The sequence below is a fragment of the Lampetra planeri genome, unplaced genomic scaffold (assembly GCF_965212315.1).
Source record: "Lampetra planeri unplaced genomic scaffold, kcLamPlan1.2.h2 scaffold_1660, whole genome shotgun sequence".
NCBI lineage: Eukaryota > Metazoa > Chordata > Hyperoartia > Petromyzontiformes > Petromyzontidae > Lampetra > Lampetra planeri.
Window position 1 is genome coordinate 7,230 of NW_027614393.1, and position 15,535 is coordinate 22,764.

The 15,535-nt window shown below is 57.4% G+C and overlaps 1 protein-coding gene across 1 annotated transcript; it reads right to left on the reverse strand.

The window, feature by feature from the left end:
• Positions 1–913: 913 nt before the first annotated feature.
• Positions 914–15,290, reverse strand: LOC144739695 (uncharacterized; the record flags this gene model as incomplete). Its single annotated transcript, XM_078622616.1, has 6 exons — positions 914–1,108; positions 4,677–4,919; positions 6,117–6,236; positions 7,496–7,556; positions 11,755–11,817; positions 14,087–15,290. Coding segments are annotated over 6 exons (1,886 nt in total), but the record flags the coding sequence as incomplete, so codon positions are not given.
• Positions 15,291–15,535: the final 245 nt, after the last annotated feature.

A 15,535-nucleotide genomic window follows, 5' to 3' on the forward strand; every position in this document is an offset into this window, starting at 1 on the left:
TATAGGGGTCTATTGGGGTGTGTAGGGGTCTATAGGGGTCTATTGGGGTGTGTAGGGGTCTATAGGGGTATGTAGGGGTGTGTAGGGGTCTGTAGGGGTCTATAGGGGTGTGTAGGGGTCTATAGGGGTCTATAGGGGTCTGTAGGGGTGTGTAGGGGTCTATAGGGGTCTATAGGGGTGTGTAGGGGTCTATAGGGGTCTATTGGGGTGTGTAGGGGTCTATAGGGGTATGTAGGGGTGTGTAGGGATCTGTAGGGGTCTATAGGGGTGTGTAGGGGTCTATAGGGGTCTATTGGGGTGTGTAGGGGTCTATAGGGGTCTATAGGGGTGTGTAGGGGTCTGTAGGGGTCTATAGGGGTGTGTAGGGGTCTATAGGGGTCTATAGGGGTCTGTAGGGCTGTGTAGGGGTCTATAGGGGTATGTAGGGGTGTGTAGGGGTCTGTAGGGGTCTATAGGGGTGTGTAGGGGTCTATAGGGTTCTATAGGGGTGTGTAGGGGTCTATAGGGTTCTATAGGGGTCTATAGGGGTCTGTAGGGGTATGTAGGGGTCTATAGGGGTATGTAGGGGTGTGTAGGGGTCTGTAGGGGTCTGTAGGGGTCTATAGGGGTCTATAGGGTTCTATAGGGTAGTCTATAGGGTAGTCTATAGGATTCTGTAGGGGTGCCACCTCCTGTGAGGAGTGCCGCGTCAGGGCAGGAGTTGGCGGAACAGAGTAGTGCGCAGCGCAGGTCTATAGGGTTCTATAGGGATCTATAGGGTTCTATAGGGGTCTATAGGGTAGTCTATAGGATTCTGTAGGGGTCCCACCTCCGGCGAGGAGTGCCGCGTCAGGGCAGGAGTTGGTGGCACAGAGTAGTGCGCAGCGCAGGTCTATAGGGTTCTATAGGGTAGTCTATAGGGGTCTATAGGGGTCTATAGGGTTCTATAGGGTAGTCTATAGGATTCTGTAGGGGTTCCACCTCCGGCGAGGAGTGCGGCGTCAGGGCAGGAGTTGGTGGCACAGAGTAGTGCGCAGCGCAGGCCGCCCAGCTCGGCGAGGAGCGAGACCAGCAGGTGGTGGACCCCGAGGCAGCAGCGCCAGCCCGCACACAGCACCAGCAGCAGCGGCTACACAGACACACACAGAGACACACAGAGACACACAGAGACACGCACAGAGACCAGCAGGTGGTGGACCCCGAGGCAGCAGCGCCAGCCCGCACACAACACCAGCAGCAGCGGCTACACAGACACACACAGAGACACACAGAGACACACACAGATACACACAGAGACACGCACAGAGACACGCACAGAGACACACACAGAGACACGCACAGAGACCAGCAGGTGGTGGAGCCCGAGGCAGCAGCGCCAGCCCGCACACAGCACCAGCAGCAGCGGCTACACAGACACACACAGAGACACACAGATACACACAGAGATACACACAGATACACACAAAGACACACACAGAGACACGCACAGAGACACACACAGAGACACACACAGAGACACGCACAGAGACCAGCAGGTGGTGGAGCCCGAGGCAGCAGCGCCAGCCCGCACACAGCACCAGCAGTAGCGGCTACACAGACACACACAGAGACACACAGATACACACAGAGATACACACAGATACACACAGAGACACACACAGAGACACGCACAGAGACACGCACAGAGACCAGCAGGTGGTGGAGCCCGAGGCAGCAGCGCCAGCCCGCACACAGCACCAGCAGCAGCGGCTACACAGACACACACAGAGACACACAGATACACACAGATACACACACAGATACACACAGAGACACGCACAGAGACACGCACAGAGACACGCACAGAGACCAGCAGGTGGTGGAGCCCGAGGCAGCAGCGCCAGCCCGCACACAGCACCAGCAGCAGCGGCTACACAGACACACACAGAGACACACAGATACACACACAGACACACACAGATACACACAGAGACACACACAGAGACACGCACAGAGACCAGCAGGTGGTGGACCCCGAGGCAGCAGCGCCAGCCCGCACACAGCACCAGCAGCAGCGGCTACACAGACACACACAGATACACACAGAGACACACAGATACACAGATACACACAGAGACACACACAGAGACACACACAGAGACACACACAGAGACACACACAGAGACACGCACAGAGACCAGCAGGTGGTGGAGCCCGAGGCAGCAGCGCCAGCCCGCACACAGCACCAGCAGCAGCGGCTACACAGACACACACAGATACACACAGAGACACACAGACACACACAGATACACACAGAGACACACACAGAGACACGCACAGAGACACGCACAGAGATACACACACAGATACACACAGATACACACACAGATACACACAGAGACACACACAGAGACACACAGATACACACACAGATACACACAGAGACACACACAGAGACACGCACAGAGACACGCACAGAGACCAGCAGGTGGTGGACCCCGAGGCAGCAGCGCCAGCCCGCACACAGCACCAGCAGCAGCGGCTACACAGACACACACAGATACACACAGAGACACACAGACACACACAGATACACACAGAGACACACAGATACACAGATACACACAGATACACACAGATACACACACAGATACACACAGAGACACACACAGAGACACGCACAGAGACCAGCAGGTGGTGGAGCCCGAGGCAGCAGCGCCAGCCCGCACACAGCACCAGCAGCAGCGGCTACACAGACACACACAGAGACACACAGATACACACAGAGATACACACAGATACACACAGAGACACACACAGAGACACGCACAGAGACACGCACAGAGACACGCACAGAGACCAGCAGGTGGTGGAGCCCGAGGCAGCAGCGCCAGCCCGCACACAGCACCAGCAGCAGCGGCTACGCAGACACACACAGAGACACACAGAGATACAGAGAGATACACACAGAGATACACAGAGACTCGTAGAGATACACGCACACAGAGACACACACAGAGACACGTAGATACAGAGATACGCAGAGATACACGCAGAGAGATACACACCCACGCAGAGATAGACACAGATACAACAACCGCCATTCGCCACTAAGTAGCGGTGACGTCACCACGACGCTTGTGCCAGGCCATGTGCACCCTGAGGCCACGTGAAGTGTCGAACGCCCGCTGGCAGGTCACGGGGCAGACCCAGCAGGTGCCACGGGTCGACTGACTGATATGACCGAGATGACTGGCTGATGCACCACCTGTGCCCCCTACTGTGCCAACTTGCTGTGCTTTAGCCACCCGGCGCTCCGCTCGTTGTTGTGAGCGTCGCTCCTCCGCCCTCCATTGTTGTTGGAGGGCGACTGCCTCCAACTGCCCAGTAGCGTCCTTCACGAGCCTCCTCCACTGAGGCCGATCTTGACACCGCTGGTACCAGTCATCGGCAAGTCCACTCAGCTCCACGTCCTCCTGTACCACGTCACTCCATCTCTTCTCTAGCCCGTGCCTCCTGTACCACATCACTCCATCTCTTCTCTAGCCCGTGCCTCCTGTACCACGTCACTCCATCTCTTCTCTAGCCCGTGCCGCGCCCGTTTAGCCCCCCTCGATCCGGCCGAACAAAAGCTGTTTAGGCATGCGGTGGCTGGGCATGCGGGCTACATGACCCAGCCAACGCAGCCTTGCCTGCCGGAGGAGCTCACCGATGGAACTTTGCCCAGATCTTTCAAGGATTTGTGAGCTCCTCACACAATCCAGCCTGGTTAAACCCAGGATGGATCGTAGGCAGGCCAGCCTAAACGTTTCCAACCGGCGAAGATGCTCCATTAGGGGGGGGTCCACGTTTCGCAAGCGTAGAGAAGGGAGGGAATGACCGTGGCCACTCACCCACCTCTCACCCACCGCTCACCCTCTCACCCACTCACCCACCTCTCACCCACTCACCCACCTCTCACCCCTTCACCCACCTCTCACCCCTTCACCCACCTCTCACCCACTCACCCACCTCTCACCCACTCACCCACCTCTCACCCACTCACCCACCCACCCACTCACCCACCCACCCACTCACCCACCACTCACCCACTCACCCACCCCTCACCCTCTCACCCACCCCTCACCCTCTCACCCACCCCTCACCCTCTCACCCACCCCTCACCCTCTCACCCACCCCTCACCCTCTCACCCACTCACCCACCTCTCACCCACTCACCCATCCCTCACCCACTCACCCACCTCTCACCCCCTCACCCACCTCTCACCCACCCCTCACCCTCTCACCCTCTCACCCACTCACCCACCTCTCACCCACTCACCCACCTCTCACCCACCTCTCACCCACTCGCCCACCTCTCACCCACTCACCCACCTCTCACCCCCTCACCCACCTCTCACCCCCTCACCCACCTCTCACCCACACCTCACCCTCTCACCCTCTCACCCACTCACCCACTCACTCACCCCTCACCCTCTCACCCACTCACCCACCCCTCACCCACTCACCCACTCACCCACCCCTCACCCTCTCACCCACTCACCCTCTCACCCCGCCCCCCACTCCCCTCCCTCACCCCCCCCCCCCCACAAAATTCTCACCCCACTCACCCACTCACCCACTCACCCACCTCTCACCCCGCCCCCCTCACCGCCCCCACTCCCCTCACCGCCCCCCCCTCACCCCTCACACCCCCACAAACCTCTCGCCCCACTCACCCCGTTGCCAAAGGGCAACCCTTGGTAGGCCCCGGGGTTGCAGAGCCACGCGAGGAGCGGCGGCAAGTAGGCGAGGGCCGCCCCGGTGGGGAGCCGGTGGCACACGCCGCCCGGCTCCGCGCTCGTCGCCACGGCGACGGTGCCCGCGGTCGTCACGGCGACCACGTCGGCGCCTGCCAACACGGGAGCCCAGCAGCGGGCGGCCAGCGAATCGGGCTGCACGAAGCCGGACCTCAGCAGGGCCTGCGGCGGCAGAGGGATGGGCCGCGCGGTTACCACGGAGACGCGGGCCTCGGAGCACGCGGTTGCCGCGGCGACGCGGGCCTCGGAGCACGCGGTTGCCACGGCGACAAGAGCCACACGAACTACCTCGCCTGGTATACAGGAGGTCGTGGGTTCGATCCCGACCCTGACGCCTGCTGTTATATTTGGAGTTTGCGTGTCTCTCTCTCTCTCATCATCATCACGGTGGCTAGGAGATGTTAACTACCTCGCTTGGTATAGGTATACAGGAGGTCGTGGGTTCGATCCCAACCCTGATGGCTGCTGTTATATTTGGAGTTTGCGTGTCTCTCTCATCATCATCACGGTGGCTAGGAGATGTTAACTACCTCGCCTGGTATACAGGAGGTCGTGGGTTCGATCCCGACCCTGATGCCTGCTGCTGTATATTTGGAGTCTGCGTCTCTCTCTCATCACCATGGTGGTGAGATGTTAACCACCTCGCCTGGTATACAGGAGGTCGTGGGTTCGATCCTGACCCTGATGCCTGCTGCTGTATATTTGGAGTCTGCGTCTCTCTCTCATCTAGCCATGGTGGTGAGATGTTAACCACCTCGCCTGGTATACAGGAGGTCGTGGGTTCGATCCCGACCCTGATGCCTGCTGCTGTATATTTGGAGTGTGCGTCTCTCTCTCTCTCATCACCATGGTGGTGAGATGTTAACTACCTCGCCTGGTATACAGGAGGTCATGGGTTCGATCCCGACCCTGATGCCTGCTGCTGTATATTTGGAGTGTGCGTCTCTCTCTCTCTCATCACCATGGTGGTGAGATGTTAACTACCTCGCCTGGAATACAGGAGGTTGTGGGTTCGATCCCAACCCTGATGGCTGCTGCTGTATATTTGGAGTGTGCGTCTCTCTCTCTCTCATCACCATGGTGGTGAGATGTTAACTACCTCGCCTGGAATACAGGAGGACGTGGGTTCGATCCCGACCTTGATGCCTGCTGCTGTATATTTGGAGTGTGTGTCTCTCTCTCTCATCACCATGGTGGTGAGATGTTAACCACCTCGCCTGGTCTACAGGAGGTCGTGGGTTCGATCACGACCCCTTGACGACCCCTTGACGACAGACCCCGTGACGACCCCTTGACGACCCCGTGACGACCCCCACGGCGCAACCGACCCCCACGACGGGGGCTACGAGCGTGCCTGACCTTCTTGACCTCGCCGGGGAAGGGCACGGCGTCCAGCGAGCGGTAGGCGGTGAAGGGGCGAGTCGAGTGGGCGACGACCCCGTCCCAGGGCGGCCATGCAGCCCGGCTCCACGACCTCACCTGCAGACAAAGGTACACACCAACCAACCCCCCCCCCCCACACACACACACACAGATGACTGTCTGTGTGTGTGTGTGCGGGGGGGGTGAGGGGCAAGTGCTGTCACGCCTACGAAGGGGGGCGGGTGGGTGAGGGGGGGGGGAGTTGTTGTGGTCGGTAACCGCCAGAGGTCGCTAACGGGTTTTGATTCCTTACCCGTACCCGGCCGCACCAGGGTCGCAAACGGGTACCCGTACCCTACCCGTACCCTACCCTACCCGTACCCTACCCGTACCCTACCCGTACCCTACCCGTACCCGTACCCCTACCCGTACCCTACCTGTACCCTACCCGTACCCTACCCGTACCCCTACCCGTACCCCTACCCGTACCCTACCCGTACCCCTACCCGTACCTTACCCGTACCCTACCCATACCCTACCCGTACCCTACCCGTACCCGTACCCTACCCGTACCCTACCCGTACCCCTACCCTACCCGTACCCAGCGAGTGGTGAGCATCTCGGCGCTGCGTGTGTCCGAGTGTTCCCCAATGCTGCGTCTACAAGTTGGGAAACACACTGCTGGATTCAAACACAGCGAGTGGTGAGTGTCTCGGCGCTGCGTGTGTCCAAGTGTTCCCCAAAGCTGCGCCTACGAGATGGGAAACACACTGCTGGATTCAAACACAGCGAGTGGTGAGCGTCTCGGCGCTGCGTGTGTCCCAGTGTTCCCCAATGCTGCGTCTACAAGTTGGGAAACGCACTGCTGGATTCAAACACAGCGAGTGGTGAGCGTCTCAGTGCTGCGTGTGTCCCAGTGTTCCCCAATGCTGCGTCTACGAGATGGGAAACACACTGCTGGTTTCAAACACAGCCAGATGTGAGCGTCTCGGCGCTGCGTGTGTCCAAGTGTTCCCCAATGCTGCGTCTACAAGTTGGGAAACACACTGCTGGATCCAAACACAGCGAGTGGTGAGCGTCTCGGCGCTGCGTGTGTCCCAGTGTTCCCCAATGCTGCGTCTACAAGTTGGGAAACACACTGCTGGATCCAAACACAGCGAGTGGTGAGCGTCTCAGTGCTGCGTGTGTCCCAGTGTTCCCCAATGCTGCGTCTACGAGATGGGAAACACGCTGCTGGTTTCAAACACAGCCAGATGTGAGCGTCTCGGCGCTGCGTGTGTCCCAGTGTTCCCCAATGCTGTGTCTACAAGTCGGGAAACGCACTGCTGGATCCAAACACAGCGAGTGGTGAGTGTCTCCTGTCTGTGCTGCGTCACCTGGAGTTGGAAGTCGTGCTTTTCGTGGTTCATAGGGCTCGGGTTCAGAATCTCCAACAGCCTACAGCGCGCACAGCATACACAGAGCAGAGGGTTAACCTATCGTACAAAGCATAGCTATTCAAGCGACTTTAAATCTCTCACATTAACATAGCCACTTCCGTGCCCAGTTGCACGCTAATTTCTCACGTTAACATCACTAGCCCCGGCCACTTCTTTATGACCCTTGGGCCACACCCATTTCAAACCTTTTTAAAACAGTCTGCCTCACCGGCAGGCCACGCTCTCCCACACCTGATGACGGACGCTTGCGTTGCGCCCGAAACGTCGTGGTTTGTTTTATTTCCTACCGACGTGACTTTACCGAAAGAACCAAAGAGTAAGGATTCCTAGCAGTCGCTAAGCTTTAAATCAAGATTAAACTTTTAATTGTTTTATTTTACCTGCTAAGGCATCCACTGTGGCTGTGTAGAGCTGCTCTTTTTGACAGAAGAGAGCTCCTGGATCCTCACAAATGATAGCAGCTCAGCCACGTGGCTTCTCGTCAAACGTAGTCACCATCATTTCTAGATTTGAAGCTTGAAGACGGAAGCTTGTGTTGCCTCCGAAACGTCGTGAAGGGAAGTAATAAAGTAATAAAAATAAAACAAAATAATTCTCACGACGTTTCGGCCACAACGCAAGCAGCAGCCGTCCTCAGGTGAAGAACAGGGCTGTCGAGGCGACAGCGTCTGAAACGTCGTGAGAATTATTTTATGTTTTGTTTTTAAATCCTTTATATTAAGTTCGCTTGCTTGCTTAGGACCGTGCAAACCTTTCGGTCGTTTTTTTAACCCACTTCCCGTGATCCAATCGAGCTGACATTTTGCACGCAGACTCGTTGTGCGTGACAATGAATTTTCGTGAAAATTTTTTTCAAAAATTTGACACTGTTTAGGGAAAAAAATATCAATATTTATTTACCAATTGGTTAATGCTGGCACACAATCATCTGACCCATAGGTGGCAGCCATTTCAAGCCAGAGGACGAGAGGACTCGAGCCGCCCCGATGCCACGCATATAAAGGATTTAAAAACATTGTTTTTAAATCCTTTATATTAAGTTCGCTTGCTTGCTTAGGACCGTGCAAATCTTTCGGTCGTTTTTTAACCCACTTCCCGTGATCCAATCGAGCTGACATTTTGCACACAGACTCGTTGTGCGTGACAATGAATTTTCGTGAAAATTTTTTTCAAAAATTTGACACTGTTTAGGGAAAAAAATATCAATATTTATTTACCAATTGGTTAATGCTGGCACACAATCATCTGACCCATAGGTGGCAGCCATCTCAAGCCAGAGGACGAGAGGACTCGAGCCGCCCCGATGCCACGCATATAAAGGATTTAAAAACATTGTTTTTAAATCCTTTATATTAAGTTCGCTTGCTTGCTTAGGACCGTGCAAATCTTTCGGTCGTTTTTTTAACCCACTTCCCGTGATCCAATCGAGCTGACATTTTGCACGCAGGCTCGTTGTGGCGTGACAATTAATGTTCGTGTAAAATTTTACCCAAAATTTTACAGTTTAGGACAAAAAAATTATGTTTAATTACCAATTGCTTAATGGTGCAATGCAATCATCTGACCCATAGGTGGCAGCCATCTCAAGCCAGAGGACGAGAGGACTCTGGCCGCAACGCATATCAAGGATTTATAGTGAAAAACTTTGTTTTTACGGGTTATACTTATTATTGTTTTATTTTTATTAATTTTAATTACATTTTTTACCTACGTGACTTTAACGAAAGAACTAAGAGTATAGTCGTCACCATCGTCGCGCGGGAATTTATAGCGGCGGGCGAAATTTCCCTTCAGAATCGCGTGGCGATTTTGAATCTCCACAAATAAACAGCGCACCCGCACTCAAACACCCACCCTCACACACACCCTCACTCACACACACCCACCAACACCCACCCTCACCCACCCACACCCACCCACACCCACCCACCCTCACCCACCTACACCCACCCACCCTCACCCACCCACACACACCAACACCCACCCACACACACCGACACCCACCCACACACACCGACACCCACCCACACACACCGACACCCTCACCAACACCCACCGACACCCACCAACACCCACCCACACCCACAACCACCCACCCACACCCTCAACCACCCACCCACACCCTCAACCACCCACCCACACCCTCAACCACCCACCCACACCCTCAACCACCCACCCACCCACCCTAACCCACCCATCCACACCCACCCACCCTCACCCACCCACCCTTACCCACCCACCCTCACCCACCCACCCTAACCCACCCACCCTCACCCACCCTCACCCACCCACCCTAACCCACCCACCCTCACCCACCCACCCTAACCCACCCACCCTCACCCACCCTCACCCACCCACCCTCACCCACCCACCCTCACCCACCCACCCTAACCCACCCACCCTCACCCACCCACCCTCACCCACCCACCCTCACCCACCCTCACCCACCCACCCTAACCCACTCACCCTCACCCACCCACCCTCACCCACCCACCCTAACCCACCCACCCTTACCCACCCACCCTAACCCACCCACCCTAACCCACCCTCACCCACCCTCACTCACCCACCCACCCTCACCCACACACACCCACACTCACCGACACCCACCCACACACACCGACACCCTCACCAACACCCACCGACACCCACCAACACCCACCCACACCCACAACCACCCACCCACACCCTCAACCACCCACCCACACCCTCAATCACCCACCCTCACCCACCCACCCTAACCCACCCATCCACACCCACCCTCACCCACCCACCCTCACCCACCAACCCTAACCCACCCACCCTAACCCACCCACCCTCACCCACCCACCCTCACCCACCCTCACCCACCAACCCTCACCCACCCACCCTAACCCACCCACCCTCACCCACCCACCCTCACCCACCCACCCTCACCCACCCACCCTCACCCACCCACCCTCACCCACCCACCCTAACCCACCCACCCTCACCCACCCACCCTAACCCACCGACCCTCACCCACCCACCCTAACCCACCCACCCTAACCCACCCACCCTCACCCACCCACCCTCACCCACCCACCCTCACCCACCCTCACCCACCCACCCTAACCCACCCACCCACCCACCCTCACCCACCCTAACCCACCCACCCTAACCCACCCACCCTTACCCACCCACCCTCACCCATCCACCCTAACTCACCCACCCTCACCCACCCTCACTCACCCACCCACCCTCACCCACCCACCCTCACCCACCCACCCTCACCCACCCACCCTAACCCACCCACCCTCACCCACCCACCCTCACCCTCCCACCCTCACCCACCCACCCTAACCCACCCACCCACCCTCACCCACCCACCCTCACCCACCCACCCTAACCCACCCACCCTAACCCACCCACCCTTACCCATCCACCCTCACCCATCCACCCACCCTCACCCACCCTCACCCACCCTCACTCACCCACCCACCCTCACCCACCCTCACCCACCCACCCTCACCCACCCACCCTCACCCACCCACCCTCACCCACCCACCCTAACCCACCCACCCTAACCCACCCACCCTTACCCACCCACCCTCACCCACCCACCCTAACTCACCCACCCTCACCCACCCACCCACCCTCACCCACCCACCCTCACCCACCCACCCTCACCCACCCACCCTCACCCACCCTCACTCACCCACCCACTCTCACACACCCTCACTCACACACACCCACCAACACCCACCCTCACCCACCCACCCTTACCCACCCACCCACCCTCACCCACCCACCCTAACTCACCCACCCTCACCCACCCACTCTCACACACACCCACCAACACCCACCCTCACCCACCCACCCTTACCCACCCACCCTCACCCACCCACCCTAACTCACCCACCCTAACACACACCCACCAACACCCACCCTCACCCACCCACCCTTACCCACCCACCCTCACCCAGCCACCCTAACTCACCCACCCTAACTCACCCACCCTCACTCACCCACCCACTCTCACACACACCCACCAACACCCACCCTCACCCACCCACCCTTACCCACCCACCCACCCTAACTCACCCACCCTCACCCACCCACCCTCACTCACCCACCCACTCTCACACACACCCTCACTCACACACACCCACCAACACCCACCCTCACCCACCCACCAACACCCACCCACCCTCACCCACCCACAGAGTGGCTCTCACCTCGTCCCTAGTGCCCTCTTGCTCAGACCGTCGCGTTTCTCGACAGACTCCTCCTCATGTGCCCTGTACACAAAGTGCACACACACACTTACACTCACACACAGTGACACACTCACACACACACATACTCAGACAGTGACACACTTACACACACACAGTGACACACTTACACTCACACTTTCTCAGACTTACAGTCGCACTCACAGTCACACTCAGTCACACTCACTCACTCACACTCACTCACACACAGTGACACACATACACTCACACACACACACACTCAGACACACTCACAGTGACACACTTACAAACACACACTCACACACAGTGACACACTCACACACACAAACACACACTCACAAACAGTAACACACTTACACACACACTTACTCAGACACACTCAGTCACCATTCGCCACTAAGTGGCGGTGACGTCACGACGACGCTTGTGCCAGGCCAAGTGCACCTTGAAGCCACGTGAAGTGTCGAACGCCCGCTGGCAGGAGGTCACGGGGTAGACCCAGGAGCCACGGGTCAACTGAAATGACTGGCTGATGCACCACCTGTGCCCCCTACTGTGCCAACTTGCTTTGCTTTAGCCACCCGGCGCTCCGCTCGTTGTTGTGAGCGTCGCTCCTCCGCCCTCCGTTGTTGTTGGAGGGCGACTGCCTCCAACTGCCCAGTAGCGTCCTTCACGAGCCTCCTCTACAGAGGCCGATCTTGACACAGCTGGCACCAGTCATCGGCAAGTCCACTCAGCTCCACATCCTCCTGTACCACATCACCCCATCTCTTCTCTAGCCCGTGCCACGCCTGATTAGCCCCCTCGATCCGGCCGAACAAAAGCTGTTTAGGCATGCGGTGGCTGGGCATGTGGGCTACATGACCCAGCCAATGCAGCCTTGCCCGCCGGAGGAGCTCACCGAAGGGACTTTGTCTAGAACTTTCAAGGATTTGTGAGCTCCTCGCACAATTCAGCCTGGTTAAACATAGGATGGATCGTAGGCAGGCCAGCCTGAATGTTTCTAACCGGCGAAGATGTTCCATTAGGGGGGTCCACGTTTCGCAAGCGTAGAGAAGGGAATGACCTTGGCCGAGAAGACTCAAAGCTTCGTGTGGAGCGACAGACCAGGTAGCTTCCACACAGCGTTACGCAACCGATGAATAGATGCCGCTCGACTGATTTGGAGTGAGACCTCTGCTGTTAAACTGGAGCCGGTCATAAGCACACTGCCCAGGTATGGGAAACTCTCCACTCTCTCCACAACTGCCCTATCACCAATTGGGAGTTGTGGGGGTGGAGTGTCCGATGGTACAAAATACCCAGGCAGGTGCTTAGTTTTGGTGGGGCTGATGGTAAGGCCCCACCTCTTAGTGGCACGCTCCAGGTTCAGCAGCAGCGCCTCCAACTCCTCCTCTGAGTGAGCAGCAATGACCAGATCATGGCATACTTAACATGTTTGACCAATAGGGAGCCATCCCTTGACCACAACCCAGGCATCGATCAGCCTCCCATTGTATCTGTACCAGATGGAAATTCCTCCGGTATAGCCATCGAAGGCTTTCACGAACTACGTGGTCAAAATAGATGTTAAATAATGTGGGAGCCAAAGGACATCCCTGTTGCACCCCAAGGTGAACAGGGAATGACTCCGACTCCCAACTACGTAGTTTTACCCAGGCCTGCTCACCATTATGAAGATCCTTAATGATTGTGAGCAGTCAGGGACTCCGAAAACACGAACAACAACCCAGAGCTACTGATGGTATCATAGGTTTTGACCAGGTCAATAAAGCAGAGTTGTAAGTATTGTTGGAATTCTCTACACCTCTGCTGTAGCAGACGGACGTAAAATATGGTATCTGTGCAGGACCGCCCTTTCCTGAAAGACATTGGTGCTCTGCAAGCCTCTCCTCAGTGTGCCTGGCAAGGCGATGTTGAATAATCCTTGCCAGGACCTTTCCCGGCACACTGAGGAGTGAGATGCCCCTGTAGTTGTTACAGTCTGTGCGGTCCCCCTTCTTGAAGAGGACGACCACCAGGGCATCCTTCCAGTCCTGCGGAACCCGTCCAGTGGTCCAGACTGTTGTTATGATGTCATGTAGGGCAGTCTGTGCACAAACGCCACCCTCCGTCAGCATTTCGCTTGGGAGATCATCTCTGCCCGGTGTCTTTCCTAGTCTCAGACTCTGGATCGCTTTTAGTACTTCCACAAATTGGCCCTCCCACATCGATGGCACTGCTCACCACAGTGTCATCGTCCGGCACAAACGAAGGGGTAGGGGGGGGTTGTTTTTGCCCTACACGCCCGAACCGTCTCTCGCGCGCGCACCTAGCCTGGCGCGATGCGGGGCCTCCCTCCATCCAGACTTCGCCGTCCTGGCCTCTCGTAGAGCGGGGGGACCCCTCCCCCGGCGGGCGTCCTCGCCCCCCCCCCTCCTCATGGAGCAAGACCTTGACCTCTGTGTTCATGATGTTGCAGACCACGCCTCGGTGCAGCTGATCGTAGTACAGGAACTCGTGGTACTCCATCAGCGGGGGAGGAGAGGAGGGCCGCTCGTACCAGGCGCCGTCACCGTGGCGACCACCGTCACCGTGGCGACCACCGTCACCGTGGCGACCACCGTCGCCCCCGTCACCGCCATCGCCGCGGCAACCGCTACCACCGTCGTCTTCGTGGCGACCGCCACCACGGCCGCCGTGTCGACCGCCGTCGCCGTGATGACCGTCACCGTGGCGACCGCCGTAACCGTGACGACCGCCGTAACCGTGACGAGGGCCACCGCCACCGCCACCACCGCCATGGATATTGCCGTCACGATCAGCGCTGCAGTGTTGACCGGCGCCAGCGCCATCACCACCACCACGACCGTCGCAGTGGCGATCGGCGCCACCGTAGCCATAACCTTCGCCGTAATCAATACCACGGCTAGCGCCATCACCACAACTACCACCACCACCACCACCACGAGCACTGGCGTTATCCTGCAGCCACACCGGCTCTGGTAGCCGATGCACCTGCCCCACCTCCACCTCCCCACTCTCCCTCTCGGTCTCTTCCTCAATCTCCTCCTCCTGCTGCTGCTGCTGCTGCCCCCTCTCCTCTTTGTTATCAACCTCCTTAGCCTCCTCCTCCCTCTGCGCGTCACGGCTGCCACTTAACAGCGACAACACCAGGCGAGGCCGACACTCCTCCTGCCTCTCCTCAAGCTCCCCCTCCTCAATGTCCTCCCTCTCCTCTTCATTTTGAATCTCTCTCTCCTCCTCAAGCTCCTCCCTCTCCTCTACATTTTGAATCTCTCTGACCTCCCTCTCCTCCTCCCTCTCCTCTACATTTTGAATCTCTCTGACCTCCTCCCTCTCCTCCCTCTCCTCTACATTTTGAAGCTCTCTAGCCTCCTCCTCCCTCTCCTCCTCCCTCTCCTCTACATTTTGAATCTCTCTGACCTCCTCCCTCTCCTCTACATTTTGAATCTCTCTCACCTCCTCCTCCTCCCTCTCCTCTACATTTTGAATCTCTCTCTCCTCCCTCTCCTCTTCATTTTGAATCTCTCTCACCTCCTCCCTCTCCTCTACATTTTGAATCTCTCTCACCTCCTCCTCCTCCCTCTCCTCTACATTTTGAATCTCTCTCTCCTCTTCATTTTGAATCTCTCTCACCTCCTCCCTCTCCTCTACATTTTGAATCTCTCTCACCTCCTCCTCCTCCCTCTCCTCTACATTTTGAATCTCTCTGACCTCCTCCCTCTCCTCTACATTTTGAATCTCTCTCTCCTCCCTC